The following is a 19,679-nucleotide window of genomic DNA, read 5'->3' as shown; positions in this document are numbered from 1 at the left end:
AACATAAGCTTTCATGGGCTAAAACCCACTTCATCAGATGCATGCAGTGAAAAATACAGTAGGAAGATAGATAGATAGATAGATACAGAGAACATGAAAAAATGGGGGTTGCCATACCAACTCTAACAAGACTACTCAATTAAAGGTGGCCTATTATCAGCAGGAGGGAAAAAAAACTTTTGTAGTGATAATCAAGATCACCCATTTCAAACAGTTGACAAGAAGGTGTGAGTAACAGTAGGGGGGGAAATTAGCATGGGGAAATAGCTTTTAGTTTGTGTAATGACACATCCACTCCCAGTCTTTATTTAAGCCTAATAGTCTCTAAGGTGTCACAAACTCCTTGTTCTTTAAGTCACTGACTACATGAGACTCTCGCTACTTTAAAATGAAAGTTGTTTCTAGCCCTCATGGTTACAAAGAAAAACTTAACATGAATCCTAATGGTTCAAAATGCAGAAGGCAAATCAAAAGAACCGAACATTTCTTATATATTAAAAATCTCATGATTTTTGAGACTTGATATATACTTTTTTGAAAACTAGGGATTGGCAATATTGATGACATTGCTACAGGATAACTGGATTAACTCTGCTGGCCACCACTAGCATTTCAGAGTCTCTTGACTCCAGCAAATAAAGAAAACAAACAAACCATCTATTGTAAAATTTTACCCCTTTCTATTATTGCTGTCCTAGATTGTATCTTGTCTCTCTCTGCTGCAGGAGTTGCTCAGTTTTCTAAGCACTATGTAGAGTCAGATCTCATTTTCTCTTACTGATATATAGTTAGGCTTGAGAGAATTAATTGTTTTTTAAAATAATTTCAACTGATAATATCAATATTTCTTTTAAAATCTTTTTATTGGCTTAATTTTCACAGTAGCATAAAATTGTGGGTTTCATGCTTTTTATTTCAAATGTTATCAATTTAAATTTTCCCAGTTGTGGGAAATTCAGGCAGGGTAGACAATTATCTAATGATAGTAAGCACTGAAATTCAAAAAGTTAAAAGCTTTATAACTATTAAAACACAAATTGTCAACATCACGTCAAACTATATAAAGTAAATATCCTTAAACCAAACTCTAAATTCTCAAGCAGCATTTTTCTTCCTTTGCCTATCTGTACATTTCAATTACTTGTGGAATTTTTTTTTTGTCTGCGTTTGTACCGTGATATCCATGTTTACCAGCACTAACTGATAAAAAATATAATTCTTCCAAGCCTAAATATAGTGTTATATGGTAATTGGACACTTGCATTCTCCTCTTGTGGACTTCAATATTACATAAAAGTCACACTGAAACTCAAGGAGGAAGTACTCTTGTGACTGAGGAAAAACTGAAACTGAAAGCCATTTTCTATTCCACTGCCAAAAATATAAATATAATATACATAACAGGATATCAGAAATAATATGAGAAACTTCTATTAAAAAGGAAGAAAAATTGTTTAATTCTAGAAGATGTGAAAGAGATTGATTAATTATTATTATTTGATTACGTGCTTGGTGCTGTACAAGACACAAAAATAAAGACAGTCTGTTCCCTCTGGACCTTAGTCTAAAAGACAGATGACAAGAGGCACTGGAAAACCCAGATGGGAATAATTTAAAGGGAACCCCCTTCTCCATATTGAAGGGAAACTCACCTACTGGTATTGTGGAAGAAAAGATGGTGAAAACAGCTTCACAACATATGACAGCCACTACTTTAGAAACGAACACAGCTCCCAAATATTTCACAGAAGCCCAACACTGCTGTGCAGCTGTATCCTAGATTCTTGAAACTGTAGCCTCCCTTTGGCGTCACTTACCTACCTTGTCGTGCCCGTAAAACTATCGTGAACACAGACCCTCTAGGCTGCCAAAGGGGATGATGGTCAGCACGCCAAAGGTTGCATCTGAAATGTCCCAAGCTCCCTCAAGTCTGAAAGAAGTTAGGCAGAGCAGGCACCTTGCAGTTTACTGTGGGGGGGGGGCTTTTCAGGCAAGACCTTGTATACCCGAGTTCTGCCAGGACGTTAGGGTGCCCAGGGCATTGTTTGCAGAAGACAAGTTTGAAGCAAATTGCTTGTCTCTGACCACCCTGTAAAGCTGCTACCCCCCCCACCCCAGAGGTGGCTGCACCTCAGCAGTCAGGGGTGTGTAGGGTTAGGGACCTCGCTCGTGGGAGTGAGCAACGCAAACAGCACACTCATTATGCCCCCCCCCCCCCGGGAAGGATACCTCGCCCTCCACTGCCCCTCCTGTACCAACTGCACTTCCGCACCCTGCTGCCCCTCCCCCGCTCCTCTCCTCCCTCTACCGTGTCCGCGCTCCATGAATGAACACGGTGGGCGTGCCCAGATGACGCGTTATGACGAGAGGGCGTGGCCAGCTGACGCGAGGCGTGATACGCGATCCCGGAAGCGGCCCGGCCCCTGGTTGGTCGGCTCCGGGGCGGGGGGGGGGGCCCCGCGCTTGTTGTTGTTCCCGGGACTCGCACACACAGAGAGGGAGGCTGAGAAGCGCGTCCCCGCCACCATTCCCCCGCGCCGCGCGCGTCCCCGCCTCCACCGCCACCTCCCCCCCGCGCGCTCCTGACAGGCCCAGGTAAGACGCAGCCCCCGGGGTGCGGCAGTCGGGTCCGGCTCGGCGGGGTGGGGCAGGGGCTGGCCCGCGCGGAGCCCCCGAGCTGGGCAAGGAGGGGCCGGGCAGTTTGTAGCAGGGGCTGGAAATCTGCTGAGTCACCATCGCGTGGGACACGTGGTGTCTCCCCCCCCCCCCCCAACACACTCCGGGATCGGACCGGACCGGACCGGGGGGCGATGCCGCGGCAGGCTCCGCGCCCGGAGGGGGGGCGGTGTTCACACACGTGGCTGCCCCGGACGGGGGCCCCACCACGCGCTCGGCGCCGGCGGGCGGCTGGGCGGGCTGAGGGCAGGTGGGGGGCGCTGCGGCTCGGAGAATGGCAAATCCCGGGGGGGCACTGGGGCCGGCCCGCCTGCGGGGGCAGGGAGCCGTGTGGGGCACTGCCATGGGGCGCGCAGGCTGCGCGGTGAGGGGCGGGAGCCGGGGTGGTTCTGATCAGAGGGCAGTGGGGCTCGGGCGGGGTGTGAGAAGCGGGGCCGGCAGGCTTGGCATTGGGGTGAAAAGCAGGAGCGAGAGGGGCTGGGTGCCTGGAGTGTGGCATGAAGGAGAGAAGGGGCGTCTGGCCATTAATAAGGAGGCTTGGTGAGGAATCTGGGATGCTGCCCTCATCTCTTGGGGGATAGGAGATCAGACGAGAAGGCCAGCGATTAAGTTGGGTGACTGTGGAGAGGTACAAGGAGCACTGGGGCAGGAATGGCTCATACACTGCAGGTGGCCATAAGGGTCTTGGGGAGAAGAGTGCAGAAGTATATGGGATTAGCACTCTCCTGGTGGGACTGTCAATGGCATATTGGAGCAGGAAATCTGAGAGGCAAATTCAGTGGATCAAAAAGGTTGGGGGGATCTTAGGACCACAGTTTCAAGTAAGATGAATAGCGGAGTCTGGAGTGGTCTTTTAACTGAGGAGAAGGTGCCTAGCCAAAGGGACATTGGAACAGGAGGCTAGAGTTGAGAGGAGGTATGGGCATTCACTAGGCCAGAGACCCCAATTCTCCACCTATCCTCTCCAATATGGAATGGGGGGGAGAGAGAAAGAGCGCCTGGGCAGGCATGAAGGAGAGTAGAGAGGGATGGTGGTTGGGAGTGAGGCTATGTCTACTCTGCACTTTCTGCATTAAAACTTTTGTCACTCAGGGGTGTGAAAAGCACCAGTGTGGAGAAGATGCTTTGTCAGTGGGAGAACATCTGCCAACCACACTACCACCCCTCAGTGGTGGTGGTTTTATCCTGTTCGCAGGAGAACTCTCTCCTCGTGACAAAGAGCGGCTACACTGAGTACCTTACAACAGCGCGCCATTATAGGGTGCGCAGTGTAGACATAGCCTGAGTGAACAATGATAGCCTGAAGGGAGTTAATGTTTGAGCTGACAGGATTGCATCTCCTAGAACAGGCAGTAGTGTTAACAAGCTGTATGATTCAGCAAAGCAGGTTTCCAGTTAAATCCTTTTGAATTTAGATAGCGCTGCTGGTGTAACGTCTCCAAGTTGTGATGCTTTTTCTGAATTTAGCATTTATGCATAACTCCTCTCTGAATGATTTTATTCTGTCCCCTTAAAGAATCATGCAGCCCCATCATCAAACATTAAAATGACATGCAGAGGAATCTGTATGCATGCATGTTGGTGGCACACAGCAAGTACCTGAGGAAGGGGAACTGCTAGAATTCAGACGCTCCTGCAAACCCTTGTACTACAATATTAAAGAAAATTGCATATCCCTAGATTTTTTTTTTTTGGTAATTCTTTGCATTGTGTTAGCCACGACAAATGGACACACCTTCATATGACATCCTGGGGTGTTGAAACCCTGTATAAGGCACATGTTGCTTAATCACCTGCTCCACATGGCCACCCATGAGACTGAAAGCGCCTCCTGGTTTAAACATAGTCTTGGTAACATAATATGCCTTGCATTTTGACTCAGAATGGCCAGCAGTCCTTGCTACAGACACTGGCATGTTTTCTATCACTGGGAAGGCCAAAAGCTTAAGCTAGGGGGGGAGAGGACCCTGAACCCATGTCATAGGGGTGGTTCTCATTAGCTTGTGCCATAGGACAGGAATACAGATTGTGTCTAGTTTTGAATGGTTCTTGAAAACAGTTCTAGCAAAGCTGTGCCCTGTGACTCTCAGTTCTTAATATGACTGACTGTGAAGTGTAAACAGAGCCCTGAGAATTCTGGATAAAATCAGTATGGGTCCACAATTCTGAGTGGAGCACTGAGGTTCTGGAAACACTGATAAGCAGGCATCCATACTACTGTCAGTGGCATCTCAGTGGTCTTTACCTCCCTACAAAAATACACTAGTTTGCTTAGAAAAGCATTTTTCTGGACTAACAGTAACATTCTGTGCTGATGTGAGAAATGGAGGTTTGGTTTCCTGGTCCATTCTTCTCCTAGACTGGCTGAGAGTGGGAATTCTGAGGAGACACAATGTTTTCCTTCTGAGGGAAAGGAGATGCTTATTAACAAACCCCACAATCCTTCTTTAGATACATAGAGATGGGCATAGTCTGAAAATGATCAGATAGGTCTCCAGCAGTTCAGAGACCACACCCTTGATGAAGAGTGAGGGGGGAGGGGGCTTTAACATTCAGAGCATCTGTTTTGTGGGTAGATTTGTCTGGTGACTGTGCAGGATACTGATCACATTGGATTTTTAGACCGAGATAAGGGTGGGGAATCCTTATTCCTCTATCTTCTTCAGGCAAGGAAGGAGATGGCAAAAACTAGAGAAACATCCCTGCTGAGGAGACAAAGGAGGGGGAAAGGAGGTGTCTCTAACCCTTAAAAAGATTCCATAATCTACTTTAGAGAGATCTGTTGCTGCTGTAAAGGGCCATTTCTCTATTTCCACCCTCTCATTCCTCTTTGTGTTGCTCAGTGGAGGAAGGGCCCTGTTCTGTGGAGCCCAGCAGAAAACAGGAATCTCCAATTGTGAACAAACCCCTTTGAGCAAAGGGGTTTTGCTGAAAATGGAAAGGGCTCCATTACTTGTCTTGACCTGTCTGCCCCCTGGGTAGCTCCTCACTAGAGCAAAGCTGGGTCTGCGAAGAAGAGCAGAGAGGTAGTGAGCAAATGCTCCTGTCCCACATAGTGGAAAAACTGCATCCCATTTTGTGGGATTTGGGGCCCTGTGTCTTTGGAAAGGGTGCAGTCCTGCTCCCAACACCAGCCCAGCCAGTATGTTCCATTATGCTGCTGCCATGGTTTAGTATTTAATTTATTTACCTTGCTGCTTTCGCACTGATGGAGCCGTGCTTGTCGCCTGCTCTCTTTCTCTCCCCTTCCGTGTGTAAAGTAATACAGAGAAGCCTGCCTCCTCTTGTCTGTGCCTAAACATGATGGACACTTTTATTATCCAATGACAGTGCATAGACTAGGCAGGACCAAGTGGGAGGGAGAATTAACCCTGTTTGTACCTAAGAGACTCTCAGAGAGAATGTGGAGGATAATTATTAAGGAGGATATGGATACAGAGTGCAGGGGCTGTGCTGGATCCCATTAACGGGACACTTGGCAAAATTTGTCAGGGCTTTGCGCTCACACTTTGGCTTAATTGTGTTAAATGTTCTTTGAAACATTAGGGTTAACTCCAGGGCTGGCGCTTACATTTAGGTGACCTAGGCCGTCGCCTAGGGTGCTAGGATTTGGGGGGGCAGCATTTTGGCACCCTCAGCGGCAATTCGGCGGTGGGGGGTCCTTCCACGCTCTGGGTCTTTGGCGGCAGTTCTGCGGCGGGTCCTTCACTCACTCTGGGACTCGCCGCCAAAGTGCCCCAAAGACCGGGAGCCGTGGAAGGACCCCCCCCCGCCATAGAATTGCCGCCAACGACTGGGAGCGTGGAAGGACCCCCGCCTAGGGCACCAAAAACCCTGGCATCGCTCCTGGTTAACTCAGACCCCACTGCAAAAGTACAATGTCTAAAAAATATGGAAGTAGAAATCTGCAAACTCAGTTTCTAGTATCTGAAGGCCATGCACTTTGCAAGTTTCCCTAAATTCAGTGCCTTAGCCTCCATTATTTCTGCAATTGATTGGAAGTCTTAGACATTTGTAATGTCTTTGTCTTTATTGAATTAACTGTAAACGACGGTTCAGTATACATTGTCTGTCAGTGTTCAGGTGCTCTGTTGAAAACATGCAACTATATTGGAGGTTTGAGAACTGAAGGTGGGACAGCTGGGGCTTTGGCTGCTGAGGTGGCATGCTGTGCAGTTTTTTATCCCACAAACACACCTGTACTTTTAGCAGGCATCTAGCTGTGAAATACTGGAACAGTGCTAACTCTCTATGTTATCAAGAAATCCCAAGCTCAACACCCTATTGAGATGAACAAGCCTCTCACACTTCTTTGCTGAGCTATTATTTCAGGCTGTCTAAAGACTCAGGCCGGTAATACTCCATTGGTTCATGTCTGGAAGACATTCTTGTGACTGTAAAGCCTAGAAACTCTCCTTAATGAAAGCTGTGATCCTGCTGCTCGGTTTTGAAGCAAGGGGTAGGTCTGTAGCAAATTCCACTGTCTTGCGACATATGGGACACTGCATAACAGTACTGTTATCTTTCCTCCTTAATAACTATAACTATATAGGCTGAGAAAGATGTGATATAATAGTTGGAGCATAGGATGACTAAGAGCTATACATTCATAAATCCTAATCCCGGTTCTTCTATTAAATCCCACTGTGGCTGTGAGCAAATCACTGTGCTGGGCCTCAGTTTCAGTGTCTGTAAAATGGAATATATATTTGCCACAGGAGCTGGTGTGAGATTTAACTGATATTAGTATAACATTGTTTATCACTATATTTTATAAATGCACATGAGATCAGAGCTCTGTACCCTCTTTATTTCAGAAGCTGTCTGCAGTATTTCTGACCTCAGTAGCTCCCAGTCTCCTGTTCCTGAAACTCCAAGGTCTCTGTAATGTGACACACAGGCATGCACTCATAATCCCCTGAATCCTCTGCTCTGTAACCACAAGGGCTCTGCAGCATCTGACTCAGTTGTTTACTAAACCACTGAAGACTGTCTGATCCCTGTCCAGGCTTCCCCAGAGAGAGCCTCAGAGTCCTGTCCTGGCAGCATTCTGATTCAGTCCGAAGGTTTCTGAATCTGTTCTTTGCTGCTGGTTGCTGGTTCTGATCCATAAGAGAAATGGAAAGCTGGCTAGCTGGGTGAGTGTTCTGTGTGAGACTTCTCTCTAGAACAGTAAACACAGTGACTCACCCCTCCTCTGTTATTGCCTCACATATGCTTGCTGTCTGTGTGATTCACATCACCGGGGTATCTTTTCCCCCCCCTTCTCTGTTACAGATGAATGAAAAGTGTCAGTCTGCCTCTCAGTCTGTGTGAGGATTGTTAGAGCAGGAGGAGGACTTGTGAATGATGGAGGGGAAGATACTCTCTGCATTCCACACTGCAGAGTCTTGGGAATCCATGCTGTGTCTCCAAGGGACAGAGGCACAGAGCTTAGGGTTTAAGCATCTGCCGTTCCCTCATCTGTCAGACCTGATGTCCTCCTTGGTAGACATGTCATGTGGCCAGCTTTGTAGGCATGGTTAACTGACTTAACCGTCTTGCAGGTGTCTCACGTATGGCATGTGGAGGTGTGACGGTAGGGATTGGGTAAGTGTGCGCTTCTCACTGGATGAGAACAGTTGTCAAACTGAAATGCTCTGCAGGGGCCAGGAATAGCGTGGCTATTCAGTTTCTCACAGCAGCAGCCAGGGCAGTCTCTCTGGCCTCTGACATAAGGGTAGGCTGTTGGCTATGGATTATTCATTCATGGTGACCAGCCACAGTCCAGCTCCAGGTAGCCAGCCTTTTGAATCTTAAAGGAGACTTACATGCAGAAGCAGGAAGAAGGGTACCAGGAGTTGAAAATAGCTTGTGGATAAACAGAAAGTTTGGGTAAGTCACAGAACAATTTCATTGGAAATGATCTAGCTGGATTTTAATATGGCTGGACAGAGTGTATTCCTAGCATAATCTGTGCTTAATTGAGACTATTGATGATTAATAGTGAGATAAAATGGAGAATTCCTTCCTGCTTAAACTGCACTCCTCTGTCTGCTCCTTAGGAGGGGAAAAGTTGTTACAGGCTTGCTTGGGGAGATGGTCATATAGTCTCAGGTTACTGTACATGCTGCTTCATGTGTGAATGGAAGCTAAAGAACTGTGGTGCTTCCTACTGGATAATTTATGTCCTTGCCAATGTTCCCTTTTGTAGTAAAATGAGTTTTAACATCCAAGACTGTGTATGAACTACAAACAAATGAATCCATGGCTGCTATTAGCTACACAGTGGCTGCTGGTATTTAACACCGTCCTCTGTAAAGTGCTTTGGGAGCACTGGAGTGTGAAAAGTGCTATTAAAACCAAATTCTGATCTCATCTGCTGTGCTCTTTTCTTCTCACACAGCAGTGCTGCCCCACTTCATCCCATTAGTAAGGGTTGTCTTGATTGAGTGGGTGGGGAAGAGGAGAGCCCCAAAGAAAAGTAGTGGGTATTGCTGTATGTGCCAAACTGAAACCATCAAACTTGTGGTCCTGGGCTGAATAAGCAGAGCACTTCAAGTTCTCATGAGGATTCTGGAAGTCAGATAGGAGCCTTCTGGAAGTCAGATAGGAGCCATCTGGGAGTCAGCTGCAAGAGTGTTGACAGAAGCAGGGCCGGATTTCCAGTAGGCACGTGCCTAAGGGCACAGGCATCTAGGGGAAACTTACCTCTCTAAAACTGTGCAAGACGAAGGTCAGCTGTAGGCGGGGGCGCTGAAGATTCTGTGCCTAGGAGCACGTAAGGTGTAAATCCGGCCCAGGACACAAGCGGTGTTGGATAACCTTATAAAAACACTAGCACTAAGGTTCTTTGTATACTTCCAATAAAAACACTTGTTTTAAATGTAAATGGGAAACACAACCTTATAGAAACACTTGTCCCTTTATCAGGGCATAATAATACTTAGTACATATTTATATATCACTCAGAAATGTGCCATGTGGCTTATAGAATAAAAGTAACATAGTCCCTGCTCCAAAAAGCTTGCTGTCTAACTTTAGACATGAGGCTGCAAATGCAGTTAACAAGCAATAAGGAAAGAAAATGTTTGTAGTAATAAGATCACACATTTATATAGAGCATTGCAGACACCCCTATAAGGTGTGTGCACTGGGCACCATTAAAAATTGAATGTTTGCAGCACTGTATACCTTTTTACTAAGAGGTTTTCTGGTTTTTTTGCAGTCTGTGTACAAGAAATGCCACATACTGTAGTATATTTAACCACTTGTAGGTGGTAAATGGATAGTCATAAACAGCACCAACTGTGTAAGTATTTTTATCCCCACTTTACAGATGGAGAAATTAAGTCAGAGGTTAAGTAACTTTCTCAAGGCCTAAGAGTGCATAATTGTCTGTCAGGATTACAACCAAATTCATGGTACTGTACTAAGTCTTGCTCAGATGACACCAGATGATGATCCATGGTTTAAAATAAATTTATCATGGGATATTCAGTCACTTGAGTGATCTTATCTTGGTGGTTTTAGCAGTACTATATTAAACTTTCGAGTAGGAGTCTGTTCTCAAATGGCAGTGGACTTTGACTCCGATGTGTGTGCGTGAACCAGTATTTGAGAATTGATGCTTATGCAAGAACCAAATTCCTGCGTGGGGTCTTCTTCCAGATGCTGATATTGCTAATTATTTACAGCTAATCTAGTGACCAGTGAGTTCTCCCCACCCCCAGCCCTTCATCGTAATCCCACTAGTGACTCTGGTGTTCTGCCTGTCTTTGTGCCTGAAGCCGTATAATGGAAGCTGATCCTAAAAAACTTCAGAGGACATGCTGGTTTCTTCTAGAATATACTGATTTACAAGCCAAGCTGCCATTTATTTAATGAACAAGAGGCATTAGGGAGGCATCCTGTGTTGATACTGACCCACAACTATGAAGGATGGCATGTTAGAGCTCCTACATCTCTAATTTCTATAACACTTGTAACAACCTGGGCCCTTGTTAAATTGTTGTGTGCAGTAATGTGCCTGGTCTGGTACCAAACATGGAGGAGTCTAGGACCTTCCTCTGAGCAATGTGGAATGTAAATAGACATCCCTTCAGCAGACATCAGAGCACAAAGCAACAGGTGACCAGAAGGGGGGTTCATCATACAGAGTCGCAGGAGGCTTCTAAAAATAAGCAGAGTTACTTTGGGGGCAGACTACCCCCAACAGTGACCCCCGAGGGAGTCTCCACCCTCAGCACTTGCTTTCCACAATATTCCACATTTCTTTCCCTCTCTGAGCAGCCAGCGGAGTGTTCAGTTTTTCCATCGACTGGTGTAGAAAGTGCTTTGAAGACTCACTGGGTGAGGATCAAAAGCCTTTTTGTGTAATCGGTGGGTGTGACCGAGTCATGTTCTCTCTCTCTTCCCCCCCCCCCTTCCTTTCTTGACTTCCCTTTTCCGTTTTCACTGGGCCAGGTGCCGACAGCAGGACTGTGGTGTGCCCCTTTCCCTGCAGGGATGAGGGGGGATGCAGCAGGGAAGGAAGAAAGGGTTTCTGGGTCTATGGGAATCTGAGCTCTAGCTTTCCAACTCTGTAAACAGCTGGTGACTCACTACATAGCTATGGCACCAACTGACAGCCAGGCCTGAGGCTCTGTGTGTATGTGCGCGCGTGTGTGCACGCGAAGGGAGAGGGGTGCAGTGTGTTTCCTTTATACACGGGCAACTCGCTGCTCCTTTTCCTCAGTGGGACCGTTTGGACAGGGCTAGGAGCCCTTTCTTCTTCCAGTCTGTGCTTATGATATGTGTTTGTGCCTCTGACTTGAGCAGGACCATTCTTGTGCTAGGCGTAGTTAGTGAATACCAAGTGTGACTGGGAAGTGAGGGAGAGGAGAACTGCAAAGGGGGAGAAGTGAGTCTGGACAGATGTGTCTGTGTGTGTCTCAGGCTTCTTAGTTGTGCTGCAAGTTTTGTATTTGTATTTGTTTTGTATTTCACATAGAAGAGAGGTCAGACTCCAGCTCCACACCCATCCCTTTTTCCCCTCAGTAAGTGGTGAAGTGCCCTCCCAGGTGGGTTTGTGCTACTCAGACTGTGATGAATAATGACCATTTGTCCATGGCATTTTTAGTGGGCTTAGCTGAGTCTGCTCCTTCTGCTGGGGAGGAGGTGAGGGTAGCTGGCACTGCTGTGAGGATGAGGTGTAATACGACACAATGCACCACCCTGTGTGGTGCTGCACAAAAGACACTGCGTACCAGTCGCTTTAAGTGGCCCATTCATCATGAAGCATCTCTCTCTGGTCTGGCTCGTGTACTGCGTGATAGGAGGCAGTCGGGTGGGGGCGAGACATGCAGATGGAGAGATGGAAAGCTACTATCTCTGTCTCAGGCTGACAGAGAGATGAGGTGCTTTATTGAGGACATTCTGCAATCCAGGAAAATGCCTTTACTTTGTGATTCTGTTCTCTTTGTCTTTCCTCTACCTCAGTTATGTGCATGTCACATGATGAAGTATCTTGACTGGTACAATTCAAGCAAAAACAGCCTGAACTGAGCCAGCCTCCTTTACCCACACAACTACTTGTCACCCCCTGCATCCCACTTTCATATGCCCTTGGACCTCCCACCTCCAGGGTTGTATGCAGATATGAATGAGTTTGTTTACTCTCTGACGACCTCATGATGTCTTTGCACAGACATGACCTGAAGTCATTATTGCTTTTGGGCTTCTCTGTTTCCATGGTTACTGGCTCAGGGTTGGCTACTTTCCCAAGGTCACCATGGCAACTATCAGAAGGGAATCATGCTTGGGATGCTTTGGCTGTATTTTTCATGAATGATTAGAATGTGTGACACGATGCAGACGTGGAAATGGGATGGGGAGGGGGACAGAACTCCTGCCAGACAGTCTGTGTGTTCTGTCACCCAGCACCGCTGCAGCCTTTGAAATCCACTACAGCCACTCCTTGGGAGCAACAGACTCTCTGTCAGAGCTGGAGCCTCGCACCCTCCCCAGCTTGTGTAGCCAAGATGCTGGGGAAAGTATAGGCAGATGCTGTGATGTCACAGCTGCAGTGCCCTCTTCTGTGGTAGGTACATCACGAACAATCACTCTGGCAATGTCATCTCTCCAACTTGGTGGGTGTGAAGGTTCTGGAACACAGTCCCCCTGGATGGATTCTCTAAAGTGCTGATTGAAGGGGAGAAGTTAGCAGCGAAGGTGAGAATGAAGGGCAGCTTCTCAGCAGAGGACATTCTTTATGTCAATGGATACTCCTCTAGGAATATCAGACAGGTGACTTCTCACAGCCTTAGGGTGAGACGTGAAGCAACAGTCCTGATCTGTCGGGAGGCACAGAAATTCACCCCGTGTCTTAATAATTGGTTTTGCCTGCTTTTTCAAAAGTGATATATTTGTGGTGTCTGTGGCTAAGGGTTAGTAATGGAATACCTTTCTTCCCCAGGCTGCGGGTTCAAAGCCAGTCCAGGTCAGTAATGACCAAAATGAGAGGGGAGTGGCGGCAGCATTACTGTCTGGTGGATTTTCCGTGGCTTTTGTGAAATTGAGTTGATAGGCTTAATCCAGTCCCTATCGGCTGGATTTGTATATCTCAAAGTCCTCCACAGGGCAGATGAAGAACTGACTGGCTCATGGAGACAGAACTCCCCTCTAGCCCTTAGAGGTGAAATAGCACATTGCCACAGTTGTATATGGTAGCCAGCAGAATTGCTAATTGAGGATGGAATCTAGTATTGAGCCACTTCCTTGCACTTTTTCTCAGCAAAAATATTACCAAGCATTTGAAATAAGCCCCATTTAACTTCAAAAAACCCAAACAAGCTGTATTTATATGTGGCACTTGCTGGCAATACAAAGACTCTCCCATGTGTGGCTGGAGGAAGACACTCCTCTCTGAATCCTCTTGGTGTTCCTAAAGGTTGATGTTTTTTGTTAGTGAGTGATTACATAGCCCCAAAACGTCGCATGGTGCTGTAGAGAATGGGTCACTATGTCTTGAATGTTGGATCTGTTTCCTTCCCCATTCCCTTTGAAAATCTTGTTGTTTTGTTTTTTCCAGTTGCAATTTCTGACCAGTTCTGTCCAGGAGACTGTGCCCAGGTTATGACGACTAATCCCAAACCGAACAAGGCATTAAAGGTAAGGCTGTGGTGGGAGCCTGACTGATCTGATTCTGGGTAAATGGGATGGGTGGAGGAGCCACGCCGATAGTGCCAAAAGCCATTTATTCTCTGAGGGGTTCTGTTTGCAAATTAGTATGTCAGAATGCTTCTCTGGTATCAGCTGGGAAGCACTTGTGAAGAAAGGATAGAGGGGCACTGATGACATAATGGGGCGAAGACGAGAGTCTCTGGGATTGTGCATAGACTAGAGTATCCCTTTTGGTATTAAGGAGACACTTCTAAACAGGCGGGGGTTGAGGTGTATTGACAGCATCACAAAATGTATGTTGTGCGGGTGTGAGAGATTGCTGCTCCTAAGGGCATATGCACTTGGATAAGGAAGACACAGATTTGCAGATATCTTACTTATAGATCTGTGTAGGCAGTGAACTCTTCATAGACACCCTTGCCTCATGGCTTTGATGGCACATTTTACTGTTGAGCCTGTTAGAAATCTCTTCTAGTGTCTTGGATCTCTCCTCCAGGTGTGCTGCATTCTCTGTAGATGTTCTTTTTACCCCTTCAAAGTTCTGCACATAACTGTGGCTAGAGACCAAACAAATAACCTCTTAAAGGTTGAGAGAGAGAGAGAGAGTTCCTCTGTCTGCCCCATCTAACCTCCCTGTACTGTGGCCCAGTAAATGGGCCTGCAGGATGTGGTCTTACGAGCTAAGTAGTGTTGGGTTTGGACAATACGTGAATGAGACCTTCAGAAAAGAAATGCACAAGATGCAGGAAGTGGCGGTGTTTCTTTTGGGTCAGTACTGAACCAATGCCTCAGCAGAATCCCACAAGGCACTGTGCTGCTGTGGATGAGATGAAAAGCTATGGTCCTGACCTGTTGCGATACAGATCCCATGTTTCAGTTCAAACAATTTTACTCCAGTCTTCCTAAAATTCTCCTTGTAGTGTCCTGAAGATACTGTGCTGAAATATCTGCCATGCACCACCCAGAGGTGGCTGCGTTTCTGTGGTATGCGTAGCCTGTAAAGTGCTTTGGAATCATTCTGTCTGAGAGGTGCTATATGAATATAGTTACATTACTGCAGGGTAGTGTAGTTGCTTTCTTGCTTTAGGCAGCATGGCTGCTCAGTACCTGTTCATGTGGCTGTTGACGGTTATCTCTGTGAAATTGATACTTGCAGGTAAAGGAGGAGTCGGGAGAGAACGCCCCAGTGCTGAGTGACGATGAACTCGTGTCAATGTCCGTCCGGGAGCTGAACCAGCACCTGAGAGGTCTCACGAAAGAAGAGGTCATCCGTCTGAAGCAGCGGAGGCGCACGCTCAAGAACCGGGGCTATGCTGCCAGCTGCCGCATCAAACGTGTGACACAGAAGGAGGAGCTGGAGAGGCAGCGGGTTGAGCTACAGCAAGAGGTGGAGAAGCTGGCCCGAGAGAACAGCAGCATGAAGCTAGAGCTGGATGCCCTGCGCTCCAAGTACGAGGCATTGCAGACCTTTGCTCGTACCGTTGCACGGGGGCCTATTACCCCGACCAAAGTTGCCACCACTAGTGTCATCACCATTGTGAAATCAGCTGAAATCTCATCCAGTTCTGTGCCATTTTCAGCAGCATCCTAGTGCCCTAGATGGGGGAACTAGCAGCCTTTCGGAGGGATGGGGAAAGGGCTCTTATGCACCGTTCCAGAGTCCTTGGTCACTTCAAGAATTGGCATTTTAACAATTCCTTCTCTTTCAAAAGTGAAAAAAAAAAAATCTACAAAGGGAACGTAACTGGCTGCTCTTCTGTGAACTTAGTGGTTCCATGAAGCTCTTGTGGCTGGGATTTGAGCTCTGTACCTAGTATGAGCTTTCTCTTCCTCCTCCCCCTTCCTTCCCAACCCCCTTTAGGCTGTGGGCAGCTTCCCAATTGGGAGAAGATACCGGAGGAGCCTTCGGAGCCTTCGTGAATAAAGTTCAAGAGCCAGGTAACAGATGGACTGTCAAAATCATGTGAGATGAATGTATAGAGAAGAGTTTCCTTCAGCTGCATCCAACTCCCATTAAGAAGTTACCTCACCCCACCACCACGTTCATCTGTCATAGCAGTGGCAGAGAAATAAACTCTGAAGCAGAGTCCATTCCGCCATGCACTGGGGGGAGGAGAGGGTGAGGGAATATGTTTGGGTCAGACCACACCAGTTAGGAAAAACCTTCCTGTCTTCAGCCCATACTGGTTACCAGTTTACATGTTTTAATACACCCCATACCTGTGTGGCCTATAAAGCTAAATTGCAGCCTCCCTTCTACAAAGCCAAGTCTACCAAGAGCTCCTTCCCCAAGATGTGCCTGTAAATTGGGTATATTTATGCAGTTTATTTCTTCCAGATGATCCACAGGTTTGTAACAGTGGCTTATTCAGGGTTCCTTGAAGCTCAAGGGAGGAAGGCACAGTACAATTTAAGAAGGGAAGTATGTTGCAGGGCATAGAGAGAGATACTAGAAGTATTACTGGACTGAGGCAGAATTGGTTGCCATGGTGGGAAGTTGTTCTTCTGGAAATCAGCACTGTGAAAAGGTGTTTCTGTAGAGCATGCTAGAAAGATGTGTTAAAAGCACTGAACTAACAAGAGGGCCGATAGTGTATGTGCAAGAAGATCAAAGCCAGCAGAAGCTCCTGGATGACAGAGGTAGTGGTGGTTAAAGCCTTTGCCTGTTAGAACAGTGGCCATCCCAACCTCAGGGGCCATGTACTCTGGTTTTTGCCAACAAGAGATAGAGTATGGGATGCTGGGTGGAAGCTGAAAAGGGGAAGAAAGATTCTTAACCCAATCTCAGTCATTAAAGCTGGGTTCCAAAGAGTAGAAAAACCTATAGTGTTTTGTGTTGAGGGGTTTGAGAGAACCTGTCTGACAACAACTCTGAAATTCAACATTTCTTGGGGGGTGTGAATTATCCCAAGAGATGCATGGAGGGCAGGACTGGAATCGATGGCTTTTGGGGGATGGTAAAATTGGGGTCGATAAGTAGGGCTTATGGTTGTGAAGGATAGTTGGGAAGAGGTAATCGTGGCTCAGCAATGGGCAGGAAAAGGGAAGCCAAAGGGAGAAGAGTCTATTCTTTAACAGGACTGAAAAAGACATTCTAAGGTTCCAGGTCTGAGTTCATGTTTGTGTGTTTGAAGTAGGAAAGAAAAGGGATTGCCTGGTGTTCCAGAGTAGGTCAAAGATTTGTGGGCTGTCAGATGCTTGTTCTAAAGCAGGTGAGAAGAGGTTGAGACTCCGGAAGTTTAAGATGACTGGAGGAGATGGCTAATGGTCATATTCAGAAGAGTTTGGTAGACTAGTGTTCCAGAGTAAGGTACAAAGGAGGAAATGGAGAAGAATGACTGACTAGTGGTCTAGTTTAACTGAAAAGGATAAAGGAAGATGCTCCTATCATTGAAGAGGACAGAAAATTAGCATCCTAGGCCAGCGTAGGATATTGTTTGTGAAGTTATCTTGTGTCTTGAATTGCAAGAAGAATGCACAAGTTGAGTGAAGCCCTGTCTTTCTTCTAAAGACAAACACAAGTTGTTGGGGCACTTTTACCCAGTCACTGGAGTCTCTGGGTTTCCCAAGAAGGTACTTAAGTCAAGTAGGTGGAGAGGCAGAACCTGGTTCTCATTCAGTCCTAAACCTCTACACTGATGACTTTACTGAGCCATAGGATGTGTGAGAGTAATGCTTCCTTGATGGCTTTTACCCTACCAAATTCATCTCCTCCTGGAGGAGGCAAACAGAAAGTTACCAACAAATATAGTTCGGATGGTATTTAGCTCCACTTCTCCACCACTTCCTTACCATCTCCTAACAGGCAGATTGATATCCTGCGTATCAGTACCAGTTATTGGCTCCCCCAGTGGAAGCTGAGGAAGAGAAGAGAAGACCCTAATCCCTTTTCATGTTCTGTAACTCAAAAGTATTTGGAAATCTTCCCAGATCTCTAAGGTGCCACCTTTAACACAGGCAATGTCTAGATTCCTAGCACTGTTGGGACTTTAAAAGAGAAACAGAAAAATATCCAGTGGACTTGGAAATGACCGCATGTTCCCCATTTCTAAAATAGCTCCATGAAAGTCTTGACATTCCTGAACAAATAAGACCACCCCCTCCACCCGGGGAATCGTTCACTGCACCAAGGAAATTGGATCAACTAGACAGGAATGTATTGGGGAATTTAAATGTAATTCTGTGGGGTTCAGTTGCTGTTGGAATGAGATGAAGACACGATCTGAGTTCTTCACTAGTACTTCCATTGTGGCTGAGCGTTTTCCAGTTCTCAGAAGTGTGCCAAAGGCTTGTCCAAGTGATTGCTGGCTTAGTTCTAGTAGGCACGTAGTCTGATCACTCAATCAAGAATGAGGCCTGGGTGTTATTAAAGCTGTTGATACCATAACCATGGTAGGTAATCCATATTGGATATCCATAAGGACCACGTGGAAATATTTAAAAAGAGAAATATATATATATATAAATATATTATATACATTTTATCATACAGATTTTTCGTAATTTTTTTTTCCAAGTTTGATACTGTAAATCTTTACTAAAAGAAATTGCCAGTCCAGGGCTCCTTGAGTGGTGATTTGGGGGGAAAGGAGGTGTGCTGGCTAACTTCAACCGGTGAGTCAGAATTGCAAGGTAAAACAGAGGGAGGAACAATCTGAAAGCTGCTCACCACATTGGAGAGACAACTCCCTCTCGCTTCTTCCTCTGGGGTTTGTTTCTGTTCCATCCTGCACTTGCAAATCTGATGCCCAGGGCAAAAGCCACATGAGGGGAATTGGGCCACTGCTTGCAGAATCACTGGGGGAGCCCTGTTGAAAAGGAGTGCTTCTCTCTCTTCCAACCCTCCTTCCACTCCCTCTTGTCTCTCCTTACTGCAGTAACTAGGGTTCCTTTCTCTCCCCTTATCTTGTCACACCACCCCGAGAGGGAAGCAATGAGTCTTAATTTCATGAGGATTAGGCTCCACTTCTGAACCCCAGGCCCAACATTTTCCTCTGATACCCACCCTGTGCATAGGAACCACAGTATGAAGGTGGGGACATGAGAAGCAACCAGCAGCATGTCCCCTGACCCACAATTGAGGCGTTGTGGGATGTTTACATGGGGCAATAACGGGCTTCTGTGTGCTCTTGTATGTGCATTTGCTGTGCTCCTGACTGGGAATAGTTTCCCACTAGGGAGGCTCCAGAGCCCTTTGAAGCAAGTTAGCGTCTCTGACCTTGCCCAGTTATATCTGCTGCCTGAGGAAACAACATATAACGAGCAAAAGGTTTGCGTGTTTTGTAATGCCACATCTCTCTGGGACAAGCGAGGGAAGGCAGCAGGCAAAATTAATAATGGGTGGGAGGGGAGAGTGAGTGGCAAGTTTGTATGTATTGCTGGGATAGCGGGGCATTCAAGCTACTGTGCAACTCAAACCCCAAGGAGGAGAAGGCATTTTTTCTCTCTCAGATCATTTAATCTTTGTCATGATTGTTTTCATTTAAAGAAAAAACTTTCGTAATGTGGGTTTGTTTTCCTTTGTCATCTGTATTTCAGTCTGCTGGGGTGTTTCCGTAGATGGTGGATCTTTTGCTTTGTATTTTTTAATGGTAGATCTTCTGTTAAGTTTTTATCACCAACTCATGCTATCCTCCGTGGTTATTCAGTAATTTCATTTCAATATTTATTTTTGTGCTGCTTTTTTATTATAAAATAAATTATTGATATACCGAGTAATGTGGATTCCTGTTTGTAAGGCGTATAGCCCTGTGTATGTGTCCATCACTTTCTCTTGACAGCCACAACGTAATTTATTGCTGTAAATTTAGCTGCAGTGACTGGTTTTTTGTACCTTTCCAATAAAGCATTTTCTGGTTTCA

General features: G+C 46.3%; 2 protein-coding genes across 12 annotated transcripts in view; one reads left to right on the top strand and one right to left on the bottom strand.

Moving 5' to 3' along the window:
- Positions 1-6,229, bottom strand: part of LOC127057523 (lysosomal alpha-glucosidase-like) — a 26,760-nt gene extending 20,531 nt beyond the window's left edge. Inside the window, exons 1-2 of one of the 5 annotated variants that reach the window (XM_050966285.1) lie at positions 5,867-5,884; positions 1,822-1,930 (exon numbers count right to left, since the gene is read on the bottom strand). The gene's annotated coding sequence lies outside the window, so the exon portion shown is untranslated. Of the gene's footprint in view, positions 1-1,817; positions 2,143-2,308; positions 2,328-5,866 lie in introns of those variants that run through there. The other 4 variants (XM_050966286.1, XM_050966289.1, XM_050966284.1 and 1 more) reach the window with 4 other exon arrangements.
- MAFK (MAF bZIP transcription factor K) lies at positions 2,424-19,679 on the top strand. Of its 7 annotated transcripts, XM_050966384.1 has the most exons (6): positions 2,424-2,595; positions 7,494-7,814; positions 7,954-8,265; positions 9,884-9,967; positions 13,727-13,806; positions 14,975-19,679. In XM_050966384.1, the coding sequence occupies exons 4-6, from the start codon at positions 9,940-9,942 to the stop codon at positions 15,407-15,409; spliced, it is 543 nt and encodes a 180-aa protein (XP_050822341.1). In that variant the 5' UTR covers positions 2,424-2,595; positions 7,494-7,814; positions 7,954-8,265; positions 9,884-9,939; the 3' UTR covers positions 15,410-19,679. The 7 variants fall into 7 exon arrangements, with proteins under 7 accessions (XP_050822341.1, XP_050822343.1, XP_050822342.1 ...); XM_050966386.1 differs by lacking the exon at positions 9,884-9,967; XM_050966385.1 differs by lacking the exons at positions 7,494-7,814; positions 7,954-8,265; positions 9,884-9,967 and having other exon boundaries at positions 2,426-2,595.

The sequence above is a fragment of the Gopherus flavomarginatus genome, chromosome 9, assembly GCF_025201925.1.
Source record: "Gopherus flavomarginatus isolate rGopFla2 chromosome 9, rGopFla2.mat.asm, whole genome shotgun sequence".
NCBI classification, from domain to species: Eukaryota; Metazoa; Chordata; order Testudines; family Testudinidae; genus Gopherus; species Gopherus flavomarginatus.
Note: the sequence above shows the minus strand (reverse complement) of the source record. Positions and strands in the feature narration are given on the sequence as shown.